Source organism: Spermophilus citellus, assembly GCF_964194105.1.
Source record: "Spermophilus citellus genome assembly, chromosome: 4".
NCBI lineage: Eukaryota > Metazoa > Chordata > Mammalia > Rodentia > Sciuridae > Spermophilus > Spermophilus citellus.
Window position 1 is genome coordinate 55,370,785 of NC_138185.1, and position 16,350 is coordinate 55,387,134.

The window sequence follows — 16,350 nt, forward strand, 5'->3', positions numbered from 1 at the left end:
CTGACTTTGCAGAACAAATATTCAATGTTCAAGAAACTGTTCTTGAAACTTCTGATTTGTAACCCTCCCACAGTCAGCACACCTCTCCCTCCTGAACATGATTTGAATAGTGGTTAATTTACAATATTCTCTGAAACTATTTTCCCTCTATACTATAAACCAAGGAGTTCGCAAACTTCTTAAAGGGCCAGAAAGCAAAGAGTTTTTAGGCCTATGGGCCATATAGTTTCTGTGGCATCTATTTATATTAATGCATCTAGTCACACTAACAAATCAAATCTGTGTTAATGCAAAAGCAGCCATAGACAATCAGATATGAATGGGCAAGGCAGGATTGTAATAAGTTTTATGTAGAAAAACAAGCATCTAGCCTATGGGCCATAGTTTGCCGATCAGCTGTAAACACAACTTAGTGTTTCTTCATGTATCAGCATCACTATAATTATTCTGAACTTATAAGGGTTTACTGACACACTGGTACTGTAAATTTATCAATTAAAGCTGAGGTATTTTACATAAATATTTTAGAAATACTTGTGAATAATGAGGGTAAAACTATTCTTATTATTAGTAAACCAAAAAGTCTAACTGATCAACTGCAGGTCTCTTAGATATTGACTAATTATGAAAATAGGTGATAATTTGAAAAATAATTAGAAGACTACCAACCAAATATACAACAAATATGCTGAAGACTAAATATCTTTAAAACACTACTCAACAAAAAGAAATGAGACTCCAGTGATTTTACTTTCCTTTCAGCATACCTGTTATCCATCTATAAGATACAGGATTTCTGTAATAAAGATTTTCTTTAATGTGCATGAAAACATAATTTTATGATTGTAAAAATTTTCATTTAGACTGGAACTAAAAATACTCAAAATTATTTTTAAGTATTTTCAACCATTCTATTATGTTCTTTTTAAGTATATATATCAAGTAAATTAAAAATTTAATCATATCACATAGTTGAATTAAATTAAATTTTTCATTTACCTGTCGGTTTCTTTCATCCATTATGCGTGTGATTTGTATTTTCTTCCGCCCCATTTTCAGTCACCTTTCCTTATGTTCCAAATATTTAATTCAAAAATTAATTTTCTTCAATACCCTAATGCATCGTACACAGCTGCTATTGTTTCAGCTTCTAGTCCAAGTGCTACAGCTGAAATTTTTGATAAGATCTAAAAAAAAAATAAACACACACAAACAAATTAGATTTAAGTTCTATACATTTGCAAATCATAAGTTATATGAATTTCAAATCTGCTTTTATGCACCACATAACATTATTAATAGAAATTTCTGATTACACAGAAGTATTAAATAAGCTGAAGTCTTATTGATTTTGCCCTTAAAATATCTCTTGAATCTCTGTGCCTCTGGCTCTGGTCAAACTAATACAATTATAGCATTTGAGGTTTTCTCAATGCGTACAATAATACCAACAAGAGCCAACATTTACTGAGAGTAGGCACATTTTCTATGAGTGGGCATTTTTTTTTTTAATTTTTTATTGGTTGTTCACAACATTACAAAGCTCTTGACATATCATATTTCATACATTAGATTGAAGTGGGTTATGAACCCCCAATTTTACCCCAAATGCAGATTGCAGAATCACATCGGTTACACATCCACAATTTTACATAATGCCCTATTAGTAATTGTTGTATTCTGCTACCTTTCCTATCCCCTACTATCCCCCCTCCCCTCCCCTCCCAACTTCTCTCTCTACCCCATCTACTGTAGTTCATTTCTCTCCTTGTTTATTTTCCCATTCCCCTCACAACCTCTTATATGTAATTTTGTATAGCAATGAGGGTCTCCCTCCATTTCCATGCAATTTTGAGTGGGCATTTTTTAAAAATATTTTTTAGTTGTTGATTTACTTTTATTTATTTATACGTGATGCCACACATGCCAGGCAAGTGCTCTGCCACTGAGCCACAACCCCAGCCCCAAGCGGGCATTTTTCTAAGTATGAACAAGTCTTAACTTATTCAATCCTAACTACAACCTACTAAGTTAATTGTAATTATAATCTTCATTTTATAAATAAAGATACTGAGAAACAGAAAAATTAAGTCATGTGCTCAAGGTTAAATAGTAAAGGGCAGAATTTAGGATATGAATTCAGGATCTGGTTCCAGGATTTATCCTCTTAAACACTACAGAATATCCTTAAAAGTCTGATAGCCTTCCTGCCAAAGGATAAATAATGTAGATGACCCCAGTCTACCTTTATGAATTCTCCAGGCAAATCACCCTAGCCTCCGGCCAAATTACTATCTATAAATCCACAAAGACACTAGTATACTACCTTTCATACTAATAAACATTTAAATGAAATAATATTTCTTGTTGGTATTATTGCTCACTTAATGAACGCCTCTTCATCAGTTAAGATTTAGTTCAAATGTCACCTCCCTAAAGAAGCCAACACCAATTCCTCCTGGCAGAACAAACTACAATGCCTATGAGTGTGGTGAGTATGTGTGTACATATATAAATTCCAAGTCAGCTTTTCTTTGATATATCAATCTTTAAAGATTTTAAAAATCTTGCAGGGTTTTGTGTTCCATTTCTCTGTAACAGAACAAGTTGTTATGTTCTGGATGATATGAATGATGGTTTTAGTCACTTCAAAACCTAGTGCTTTCAAAACTTACAAAATAAATAGAAAATTTTTAAAGTAATGTGAAATGCTAATAAACTCAAAATAATAAACTCATTTATTCAGCTCCTCTCATTTATTTCTTCATTCATACATTAACTGATCATCTATTAAACAACTGATAACCCATTAATGACCATTTATATAATAAATATACTTCCAAACTCTAAACTAGGCACAGAGAATAAAATGGTCAAGGAAAAAAAAAGACATAAATCTCAAATTATCAAATTAATATATTTGTATACTTCAAAACTAAAATATTTATTTATCTAATCTAAATTTGTGGGTCAGGAAATGCTTCCTTGAAGAAGTGCCTCACATTTAAATCTGAAAATGAGGGTATACTGCCAGGCAGAGAAAATAGCAAGCACAAATGCCCCATGACACAAGAGAATAGAAAACATTAGAGGAACTGAAAGACGGTGGAACCCAATCAAACAAGCAGCTGTGCTGTAGAATATTTGTTTCTACAACAGACTGCATTACAAACAACAGAGGTTCATTTACTCTAAATCATGTTCCCTAACAGATCACATTCTAATTCTCATTATAAAACCTTGCACTGTATAAACAGTTATACATTTCATTGTGAAGATATTATTGCTCAAGTATGTAAGATCTGCTAATGCCTATAAGACATTTATACTATATTATCTTCTATAATCTGAAAAATACAGATTCTAGAATATATCTGGACACTTTGCTGTTGACAACATGAAGTAGGCTGTTTCAAACTAATCTTCAGAGAACAACTAGAAAAGTAAAACAAAGGTAATTTGTTTTAAAACACTGCAACATTCAAGATAGTGATAATTTGCAAGGCAGAGATCTAGAAGAAACAGGTGAAACCTGTCTTTGGACATTTTTGCCTGCAGGCTCCAAAACCACTGGCTGGGAGACTAAGAAAGAGTTTGGAGTTCAAAAATTAGATTCAGCTTGCCAAAGAGGAATATCACACTAATGAACACACCAGCCATCTGGAGAGACTCCAAAGAACTATACCCCAGGCACAAAGGTAAATCAAAAACAGAATAAGTCAAATAGGAAGGGAAGTACAGCTTAAAATCATCACAATCCCTAGTTAGATGAAGGCAATCTGGTCTAGTGAAGATCATTAGCCTAGCTGCATGCTAGTAGCAAAAGTGAATCTTCTCAGTAGAAAGATAAAATTATCCAGAAATTCAAATTATTTTCTCTGTTTTTTTCACATAAAACACATAGCAATAAAAAAAGTATCCAGTCAAAACCCAAGATTTAAGTATGTCTACAGAAACAGATCAACTAAGTAACTAATTAATATGCTCAAGGAATTTTTTTAAAAATGAATTTTAGCAGGCAATAATAAACAAGAGGAAAAACAACAAAAAATACAATTTTGAAAACCAATTTATGGATTGATTTAATAATTAGTTATATGCAGCTGAAAATGTAATTAACAACCCAGAAAACAGGAAAGAAGATAATATCCATGCTGAAATACAAAAAGACCTGACAATATGAGATACAGAAAAGAGTTTGAAAAATTATGGAACATTGAGAAATTATCCAAAAATACAAGTAAATAGAGTTCCATAACAGAAGGAAAAAACATATGGTGGTAAAGAAATATTTGAAGACACAATAGCTAAGAATTTTCAAAACTAATGAGACATCAACCCATAGATTCCAGAAGCTCTACAGACCCCTCAAGTGCAATACACACACTTAGGCAGATCAAAAGAAGAATGGGTGGGGGGTATGTTTCCCCCACAGATGGAAGGATCTTACAAGCAGCCAGAAAACTGTTGAAAAATATTCACTTCAAGAAACAATAGTTAAGATTCACAGCTGAACTGACTTTTTCACATAAACAATGAAGTCAGAAGATAATGAAATGGTATCTTCGAAGTTCTGAGGTTAAGAGAGAGAATGACAAACTAGAACTTTGTATTTGAGAAAAAAATATCCCTCATAATGAAGGCAAACCAAAAACACTTTTAGGCAAACAAACAGAATTTGTAACCAGGAAAGACTGAAGGGACCTCTTCAACGTTTCTTTAGAAGAAAAAAATAATACCAGATTACAGCTTAAGTATGCACAAAAACTGAAGTTCAGCAAACAAATATAATGAGCAACTCTAAATGAATGTTAACTAAATAAAACACTAATAATAAAACTTGTAGGGCTTAAAATATTATAATACACAACAATAATAGTATATAACTGAGGAGGGTACCAAATAAAGTTAAAGGGTTTTAAAATCTTTAATTGACTAGGAAATAGAAAGAATGCTCATTTACTTTAGACTTTCATAAATCAAGGATGCATATGGTAATCTCTGAGTGAACCACTACAAGAACAATAAAAGTATAACATCCAGAAAAGAGAAAATGAATTAGCAAATGAAGAAGGCACAGAATGAGAGACAAATAAAGAGAATAAAACATTTAATCCAACTATATGATTATTCACAAAAAATATAATTAAGTAAAACACCCAAATTTTTAAGATAATTTAGAACTATTTAAAAACAAAATCCAATTGTGGAATGATTAGAGAGGATATTATCTTACACATAGGATACAGAAAGAATGAAAGTAAAAGTAGGGAGAAAAATACACCAGGTAAAATACAAACCAAAGGAAAGTTGTATGATTATGCTTTACCATACTGAACTTCAATGCAGGATACAGATGTGTGTATAAGGATAGAGACAAACAAAGATGCTTTAAAACAATACAAGTTCTACTCACCAGGAAGATATAACAATTCTAAAATTGAGTGCACCTAATAACACATGTAATCAGAAATGTATTTCTGAAAATCAAATATTCTATGCAAAAACTTTAGCCAGAACAAGATTTACTATATTTTAAGTAGAAAAAAATTACAATGTCATACATTAACTCACAATTCGATTTATTTCTCTTTTAAAGTTAAAACACAGAAAATGTCCATTTATAGTAGTAAATTATCATGGTTAGGATGTAAAATGCTTACTACATGACTTCACAGACTGCATAGTAACTTTCTCACTGGCTTATTTCTTTCTCCACAACTTAACACTTTCCCAACTTCTTTGTACATGCTATAAATCTAAGCAAAAATAAGAGTTAAATACGAAAAACAATTAGAAATGTGTTCAAGACAAACACACATGGCAAACAATAGTTCAAATTTTAATATAGTAATGGCCTTATAGCCAGCACATCGTGCCCATTCCTTTTTCTGGCACTCAATACACTGTTTTTAAAAATCTACATAGGATTTTAACATTCTACCTACTGTATTTGGGATGCAATTGTGACTTTTCCCATATACCAGTTTAATACTATATTGAATTTTGCAGATTTAAAAATATACTTTACCTAAATAAACTTCAGCTAAGAATCAAGGGTATGCCTGTACATTAAGCCAATCCCAAAAGAACTATCTCTAATCCACAATTATACCAACTTGATTTTAACAAAGTACCTGATGGAATAAGCAGATCAGAATAAAAGAACAAGCAGACCAAAATAAACATAAAGATTTGACAGTTAACAACCTCACTCACTTAAGAACACTACATCTAACAACTGCAGAAAATACTTTATAACTACATTACAAAACATCTACCAAAGGTAATTACATAGAAGCCCAGATATTAAGTCTTAACAAATTTCAAAAGACAGGCATCTCTGATCTCAGAGGAACTAAGCTAGAAATTAGTAAAAAAATAAAAAATTAAAAAAAAAATTAAGTTGGAAATCCTTATTTATGAGAAACCTAAGCAATACACTTCTAATTAATCCACGTGCCAAAAAAAGATGACAATGAAAATTAGAAAATATTTTTAAATGGAGTGCTATTAAAACACTTTCTAACAAAATGTATAAAATATGAAATAAAATTAAAGCCACCCATACAAGGAAATTTTTTAGCTTTGAAGTGGCTTCAACAGGACAATTCAACAGAAAAGGACAGTCTTTTCTATAAATTGTTCTGGAAAAGAAAGAAAGAAAGAAGTAGAATGCTTACTAGCATCATACATAAAAATTAACTAAAAATGGATCAAAGATCTTAACCCAATTTCTAATACTATAAAACTCTTAGAAGAAAACAAAAGAAAAGTTTCCATTAAATTCCATCAACAGAAGAAAAAAATAAACTCTACGTCATCAAAATAAAAAACTAGAACTGGGGTTGTAGCTCAGTGGTAAAGTGGTTGCCTAGCTAGCACATGTGAGGCATTGGGTTTAATCCTCAGCACCACATAAAAATAAAATAAAAGTATTGTGTTGAAAAAAAATCAAGAATAATTTTAAAACTATTGTGTATCAAAAGATACTAAAACAGCAACCCACCAAAAGGAAAAAAAAAAAGAACTGCAAATCACTTATATGATATGGAATAACATTCAGAATATATAAACTGAATAGCAAAAAAAAAATTAAGATGAGCAAAGGACATAGATATTTCTTCAAAGAAGATAAAGGAGTGGTCAATAAGCACATGAAAAGATGCTCACAACCAACAACACTAATCACTAGGCAAATGCAAATAAAAATTATAATGAGATACCAGGCCACTTCCATTCAGATGGTCATTATTTAAAAAAAAAAAAAAAAAAAAAAAAAAAAAGGAGGAAAAGAAAACAGTAAGTATTAGCAAGGGTATGAAAAAAACAGAACTTTGTGCATTGTTTTTGGGAATATATTTTGCTGTGGAAAACAGTATGGTACTTGCTTTAAAAAAATTAAACAAAGAATTACCATTTTATCCAGTGATTCCAGTTTTGGATATATAAATAAAAGAACTAAAATCAAGGACTCAAACAGATATTTGTGCACCAATGCCCCCAGGAGCTTTATTCACAATAATCCAAAGGTAAAAGAAAACAATACAAATGTCCATCAGTAATTGAATGGATAAGTAAATTGTGGTATACAATTACAACTGAACCTTTAGAACCTTTTTTAAAAAGACTTCTGGGACTGGGGTTGTGGCTCAAGTGGTAGAGTGCTTGTCTAGTATGCATGAGGCACTGGGATCGATTCTCAGTACCACATAAAAATAAAGGTATTGTGTCCAACTACAATTTATTTTAAAAATAACTTAAAAAAAAAAAAAAAGGACATCAGCCAGGCGCAGTAACACATACTATAATCCCAGCGACTCAGGGTAGAGGTAAGGAACACTGCAAGTTCGAGATGAGCCTCAGCAATTTAGGGAGATTCTGGCTCAAACTAAAAAATAAAAAGTGCTGGAGATGTAGCTCAGTTGTAGAGAACCTCTGGTGCCAATAAATAAATAACCAGCCCGCCCATCCACTACCAAGAAAGAAAAAAAGAAAAGGATATCACCCTGTCTCATAACATAAAGGAACCTTAAAGACTTTTTTAGGTTACATGTAATAATTCAGTCACAAAAGGACAAAGTATTGTTATGATTCTACTTATGTTTTTTCTTTTCCCCACATTTCTTATTAGTGCATTATTATGCTTCTACTTATATGAAATATTCTGGAGTATCTCATTCATAGAAATAGTAGAATTATAGTTACCAGGCACTAAAGAGGAGGGAGAAATGGGGTGTTATTGTTAAGTGGGTATAGTGTTTCAATATGGGTTGATGAAAAAGTTCTGGAGATGGGCGGTCGTAACGGATGTACAAAAATTCAAATGTGCTTAATGTCACCACTATATATTTAAAAACGATAAATTTTCTATTATGTACATTTTACCACCATTTCAAACCACACCAATACTAAAGCAGAATAGTATGTGTGTACCTATAAAATAATTGCAGGAGTAAAATTTCATTAATTCTAGCTTACCATTTAGATTACATGAGCACTGATTTTTCTACACGGTAAAGTTAATGGTGTTTTACTAAAACTCCATTAAAACTTGCCTCCAGAAAACACAGATGGGTGTTTAGAACATCAAGGAATTAACATATCTTTTCCTGGGTGAGAGGATGGGATAGGAATCTCACTAATTAAATCCCAAGGTATATATCTGTATTCAGACGACATTAACACAGGGAAAAAAATAACTTAAATTGAATTTTCAGGTAACTGAAATTTTTCTGTATGTCATTGTTTTAAAACTCAGGAGCTAAATTTCTGAAAGAATTTCCAGTATGAACAACTCCTTTAATTTGAGAGATACCACAAAAACTAGCACTCAGATTCCTAACAATCCTGCAGTTGATACTTACAACAGATATTCATCATCATTTAAAATCAATTCTGTTTACTTTCTATAAAAAAACTTGTTGATTAAGTAAACAAATATTTTAAAAGCATGGACTTTAAACAGAAGGTAAACTTTACTTACCAGAACTTCCTACTTTCAAAATTCTGGTGAAACAATCACACATTAAAATTTTCAAAAACTACTAAAATAAAACTAAGTACTATAAAAAAGACTGAACCCTTTAAAAAAAAAAGGTATCTAACAAGAGAAAATACATCAAATAATGATTCATTACTTCTTTAAAAGAGAGGAATATAATGATTTAATTTTGGACATATTACTTGAGACCGTCATGGACAAGTGGAAATGTTAAATGGAACACTATAAAATAAGACTTATACTTCAGGGCTAAAAATATGTATCTGGGAATCTTCAGAATATGGAAAATATTAACATGACAGAAATGTAAAATGAAAAGAGAACAAAGACCACTAACAAGGAACACAATCATTTATTTCTGTTGCAAATACACGTCCCCAACCAATCCTTAGCCATGAAGTTTGTTAACAATTTGGCCAACATTTAAAAATTAAACATTTCAAAAAGAAAAAAATAAATTTCTTTCAGCTTTCCTTGAAAACTCCATTCCTTTTTCAAGAATTTACTCTAAGGAAATAAGAAGACAATGACAAAGATATATGTACAAGGATATTCATCCCAATGTAATCAAAACAGTGAAGGGGTATAGGCAATAATATAAGAATGCCCTGTCCATATAATAAAATACTGTAGCTATTACAACAAACATTTACATTATATTGTTGCAGGCAGAAACACAGAATTCTAGTTTTGCTTTTAAAATTTTGTAGATATTGAGGGTACAGATAAAAGATAAATGGCCTATATTCATGTAACTGAAAGTAATGAACTTTGGGGTAATTTTTTCACTATTTCACTTTCTCTTATAACAGTACCATTGTTGTGATTTTTTTAAAAAAAAGTTATTATAAACAACATAAACTTACAGATGCTTTTAAAACAGAAAAATAAAAATCATGAAAGCCAGAAAGCATTCAAGAATGAACTGTAAACATTACTGAAATGTTCCTTTTACTTTGGCATCTTGTGCAATTTTCCAGTTACTCTTTCTTCACAACATACTTAGAATTTCAAAGCATTATCTGACTAAGAAAACTTGGATCCTAGCCCCTAAAGCATCATTAAACTAGTTGTATAACAATTTTTGGTAACTGACAATTTCTCTAAGTAAAATGTTTTATAACATGAAAATTTAAATTTATATGCATTATATGTACCACAGGAGGCAAGAAAAAAACATCAAATATTTGCAAATTTTTGAGAGAAAGTAGTCCAAGGGTAAAGAAGTATATTTCTAAGCACAGTATAACATGTTATTAATATTTATGATGTGAAAAAAAATCATGATGCAATAAAAAGTATTAATTCTGTGCCTGCTATTTTGTACATTATTTTCCTTTATGCACTGATACTTTCTGCATGCATGATGGATATTTGGAAAACTATCTTATAATTAATTTCCAATAGGCAGTTATTAAATTTGTCTAATAAATTTGTCTTTACACAAAAAAATCGAACTAAATATGAAATAAAATTAGTAATGTATTTAAGAAATTATTTTTCCAAAAAGCATGGCAGCTGTTTCCATGTGATTCCCCCCCCCACTCATTTACTGTAGTTTATTAAAATGAAAAGAAAGGAAAAAAAAAGGTGTGTGGGGGGGTGTTACCAAGTCAATAGTGTTCCAGGACCCACTTTAATCTGAACACTTTTCTTTACAAAATGTCAATCAAGCTGTCTAAAAAAGTACCCTATGATTTTCAAACTACCTTAGAAATCATCTGCTATTCAATTTGGTAAAAGATCTTTTTAAAAAATCTTTCAACAGGCCTTTCAAGTATGTTTTCATAATATATTCACAGCCACTTCATGAGATAAGTTTATAACCTCATCCCTTCAGCAAAGAAATTGAAATGCAAGGAGGATAAATGAATTGTCCAAAGTCTTGGTTAAAACAGGAACTTTTTCTACTATTAACATAGTAGGTGTTCCTGAACTTTAGTCATTTGTATATAAACCTCTCAATTTTTGCTTGAATTAGATACCACTTTGTGCACTAGAGTATTTACCTATTTTATTCTTTTAATCAATTCCCTTTTTTACTCTAAGAAATGTATTTAAGTACAAAACTCAATTACTGCTATTAAAGAAAAGCTAGCAAATTTGCCACAGTGGACAATACCCTTAAAAACACAATTAAATATAAAGCAATATGGAAGCAATTTACATGTATTTATGTATGTATATTATCATGGTATCATTATGATTTCCATGATGTATATATTTCATGGTTAAAGTAAGATCACTCCAATTTTTAGTTTTAATGTAAGCCTGATCAAAGACTATCTCACATGACTCACATGTGTACTTAATCAGAAAAGGGAACAGTTTGGGCAACTTTTTAATAGGGTTAGAATACTGAAAATCAATTCCTAATAAAAAGTAGCTTGTGCTCAATAAACTTTCATCTCAAGATGACTTCTGAAGCATTCTTCCTAAATGTGAAAAATGCACTTTTCAATTTTAAAATTAAAAATGGGAAATACTTATTATTTCCACTCATTTCTGCCACTCAGTTTGATTTTTTAAAAAACATTTTTAGTTGTTGATAGACACAATATCTTTATTTTACTTATTTACTTATTTTTATATGGTGCTGAGGATCAAACCCAGTGCCTCACACATGCTAAGCAAGTACTCTACCACTGAGTTACAACCCCAGCCCCTCAGTTTGATTTTTTTAAAATAATTATTTTTTATTTGTAGTTGGACACAATACCTTTATTTTATTTATTTTTATGTGGTGCTGAGGATCCAACCCAGGGCCTCCCTTGTGCGAAGCGAGCTCTCTACCGCTGAGCCATAACCCCAGTCCCTCAGTTTGATTTTTAAAAAACTTTTTAAAAAATCTTTCATTGGGCCTTTTTAGTATGTTTTCATACTATGCTCAATGCCATTATCAGATAAATCCATAACCAAATGACTCAGACAAAGAGTAAATTTTCTTCTAAGTACTGACTGAATGCAGAAATGAATATTTCAAGAACCCCTGTGTATAATATCAACAATATATACTTTACATAATTATTTTTAAAATACTGACAATCTCTTTATGAAATAAGGCATTATTATTTCCATTTTAATATGAGAAAACTGAAGGTTTAGCAGTAAATATCACTTCCCCAAGGTCAGAGATGCTAAAATCAGGAGTCAAGACTCAACCCAGGAAAGTATTCTAATAGTTATACAAAGCTGTTTTCATAAAAGAGGATGAAAAGCTAACGGTTTGCATGTTTTCCCTAACAGGCTGGTTTTGGTTTTTTTTTGTTGTTGTTGTTGGTTTTTTTTTTTAGAAATATTAACATTTTTTATTTTCATATAAATACAAGGAAAAAATCTACTAAATAGATTTTGTTCAAACTTTCCAAAATGTTCATCTTTAGGCTGAAAAAAAAAATTCAGCTCAAAAGAAATTTTTTTTTTTTTTTTTTGTACCAGGATTGAACCCAGGGGCTCTTAACCACTGAGTCATATCCCTAGCATTTGTGTGTGTGTGTGTGTGTGTGTGTGTGTGTGTGTGTATTTATTTATTTATTTATTTATTTTTATTGGTTGTTCAAAACATTACAACCCTGTACCACCTTGGCCAGGGACTGGAACCAGGGGTACCCCATGCCAATAATATGGCCATTGCTTATCCAGCACTATCACAGAAATCCTTTAATCTTGCTACCAGTAACAGAACACTATGGTAGAGAAGGAAGAAGCCAGAGATTACCAACACCACCCATATAAAGGAATCCCACCACCACTTCCATATCCTGGTTCCTTCCTTTCTCAGTGGCTATGCCAGGGACACCACAAGCCTTTAAGCTGCAGCTGTGGCTTTCTCCTACTTGCCCAAACTTTGGGATATAGATCTTTCTTATTATCTGTGCTTTGATAATTTGAAATTTACACACATCTTAGAAGAAAATAAAAAGCATGTCTTTAGCAAGTATACTTTTAATATATTACTGAAAACTTCCAAGAAAAGTATAGAGAATTCCTGTATTACTACTATCCACATTGACCCATTTTAACATGTAACCATGTGTACTTTTTCATTCTTTCTCTCTTCTTACTCATGAAGAATGTTTATGGGCTACATATCTTCATATAGATAAAATTTATTATTCTGAACCATTTGAGGGTAAGTTGCATACAGGATGCCTTTTATACCTTAATACTTAAAAGTGTGAATTTGCTAAGTACAAGAATATTCTTTTACAAAACCAGAGTAATCAAATTCAGAAAATATAATATTGCTGCAATACTTTTAAATCTAAGTCATAAGTTCACTTTTGTCAATTGTTCCAATAATATTCTTTAGGGCATTCCCCCCCCCCCCTTTTATAATGACATCTACCTAAGATCACATATTACATATAATTGTCAGTATCTGTGAACCTCTGTGATCCTTCAGCCTTTTCCTTTCATGACACTGACATTTTAAAGATTATAAGTCAGTTTTTTATAGAATATTCCTCAGCTTAGGAGTTGGAATAGCTGGGGTCCAGAAATTTGTAGGAAAATTGGGCGGGGGTGGGGGAGATGTTAAAAAAAAAGCAGGGATCAGGCTGGGGTTGTGGCTCAGTGGTAAAGTGCTTGCCTAACATGTGTGAGGCACTGGGTTTGATCCTCAGCACCACACAAAAATAAATACATAAAATAAAGGTATTGTATCCATCTACAACTAAAAAAAGAAAAAGAAAAGAAAGAAAACAGGGAAGTTCCAAATTTTTTTTTTTTAATGCAGGGGTCAGATTCCAAAAGACGTGGACTTTAGTTTAATTTGGAAGTCATTATTAGTTTTATTCTGACATTACTGTTGTGACCTTGGAAATATCATTTGACTTCTATATGACTAATTGTCAAATAAGGAAATAACATACATCATTCACATTATACATCATTGTATATTAAACTGAGTATCACATATAATGTACTCCATAAATGCTAGTATTTCATCTCTAATGTTCCATAAGTTTTGCATTTAAAGCACTGTAAAATGTAATATATATCATTTGAAGACTATGATCTCTATTAAACAAAGATTAATATGTATTGCAATTCAAAGGAAATCAGAACAAGTGGATTAGTGACAGGATTCTTTACTGTAATCTCAGAGGCTTCTGGCAGAGAAAAAAACAGTTTCTATGCTTTTTTAATGTATATCTGTAATTTAAAATTAGCATTGTATCCAACTATGAAAATAAAAGATGAAATGGAAAATAAATTAGGATCTGCAGAGGCAATCTAGAACAAAGAAACCTATGAATAATTATTTTTTCTTCTCTCCCTGGACATAAACACAGTCTGGGTCAACTAGACATTGCTTAGGGATTATACCGGTATTGAAGGCAACCAAACAAAGTTAGAATGAAACAGTAAAACATGAAAGTGACAAAGAAAAGACAGAAGAGGTCTTCAAAGTTAGCCAATTTTGGAATTCTAACTTCTGACTGTACCTCTCATTACATGAGATGATAAAATCTTTACTGTTTTATTAGCCTGTTACCTGCAGCAAAAAGCAGCCTGACACACACATGCAAACGATTCAAGAGTTGATTACAATTTGATCCTAAAACTACAAAAAAGAAAAAAAGCTATTTCAAAGTGTTTCTGATAGGCCATTTTCATACCAAGTCATAAATAATCTTCTCTTGGCCTGTCACAATTTTTACTTTACCCATAAAAAATACTGTATTAATTAATATGCTCAAAGTGCTGATAAGATCAAAATCTTCTAAGTCAAAATATCAGATAAGGCTAGAAAACGCAAAAGAAAGCAAAGACCATATAGTGAATACATATATATAGCCTTAAAAATTATTTTACTATGCAGTTCTAAGGAAAATTGACTATTTCTAATATCCTACTAGGTATTCAGTATAGAATAGTCTTTACAAAAAAATGTAATGTATGAATTAAGTTCTCAATTAAAAACTGCTGAGCAGCAACAGTATTGGGTGATAGAAGCTGAAACTCAAAAATCAATTTCTATAATATACACAGATCATAATCATATACCCAAAAGACTAATAAGATGACTTTAACAAAGACAAAACAGTAGACAGTGGAATAGTAATCTTGTTGTACTTGCAGTATCCTTGCTCCTACTTATTTCTTCCAAAAATAAAAAGTACCTTATAAGACTGCTTCAAAATTCTCACTTTTCTAATCAATCAAAATCCAATATCTGTTTTTGAAAGGGTCTGCTAGCATAGTGAGGCAGGCTTTTTCTTAGTATAATAAGAAGCCCCATGGTCACAGCTTTCAATAATATATCTATCCATCAACCAAAAAGAAGTCAATTAATAGCATTAATTTACAGGCATCCAGCACTCAAAATACATCTCACATCAACAACTGACAGAGTTAAAGTGAAGGTAGAAGATCAGTGTTTGGTTTTTGTTTTGTTTTTTAACTACATTGCCTTAGATTAAGTCTCTCTGCAAAAGACTTATTGAAAAAGATTGTTTAAAAGCCATATTCTAAAGGAGGAGCTGGCCTTTTAATAAAAAGCTGAATTGCCTCTCACTAGTTTTTAGTAAGCAGTAGCAAGTACTGGTAAGATAGAAGTCTTTAACTCTGGTGCTAACAGAAGCCAATATTTAAGATGCATTACACTGTCTGATCTCATTACCTTAATTTTCATTTGTCTTCTACAAACTATGGAAGAACAGAAAAAAAAAGAAATGTTACAAGACTGAATTGAGCAAAATCAAAATATAATACTACACAAATGCTTATCTACTAACTATAAAAATCTGGTTAAGATGTCAATATTGCAGTGTCTAATATCTTCAGAGATACTATGAAATGGATATGAATTTATTAGAAAATATTTTCCCATTTTGTCTCTTCTAAAATAATTTTAATACAGAAAATTTTACTTCATGTTTATGCAAAAGCTGTTAAAATATTTCAATTTTTTCAGCTGTCTGTCCTCTAAATTCAACCTATATATTGAGATCTAGATTTTATTTTTAAGAACTAGTCAGGAGTTTCAATGCTATACCCATCAAAATACCAATGACATTCTCCACACAATTAAAAAAACATTTTTTAAAAAATTCATTTGCAGAATAAGAGTCCTGGAATAGCCAAAGCAATACTAAGCAAGAAAAGCAAAGCAGGAGGCATCACAATACCAGATCTGAAATGATACTACAAAACTATAGTAATAAAAACTGCATGGTGTTGGCATCAAAGAGACATGAAGACCAACAGAACAGAATAGACACAGGGACAAATTCATATATCTACAGCCATCTGACATTTGACAAATGTGCCAAAAAAATGTATTTTGGAGAAAAGACAGCCTTTTAACAAATGGTGTTGGAAAAACTGGATAGCTATAT

The 16,350-nt window shown here is 31.3% G+C and overlaps 1 protein-coding gene across 8 annotated transcripts in view; it reads right to left on the bottom strand.

Annotated features, from left to right (window-relative positions):
• The window catches only part of MEF2A (myocyte enhancer factor 2A), a 159,114-nt gene that overhangs the window by 95,382 nt on the left and 47,382 nt on the right, over positions 1-16,350 (bottom strand). For all 8 annotated transcript variants that reach the window (XM_081288993.1, XM_081288995.1, XM_081288999.1 and 5 more), the window contains one exon: positions 1,000-1,187. In XM_081288993.1, coding sequence (XP_081145119.1) covers positions 1,000-1,053 — 54 coding nt within the window. In that variant the 5' untranslated portion in view covers positions 1,054-1,187. The remainder of the gene's footprint in view (positions 1-999; positions 1,188-16,350) is intronic.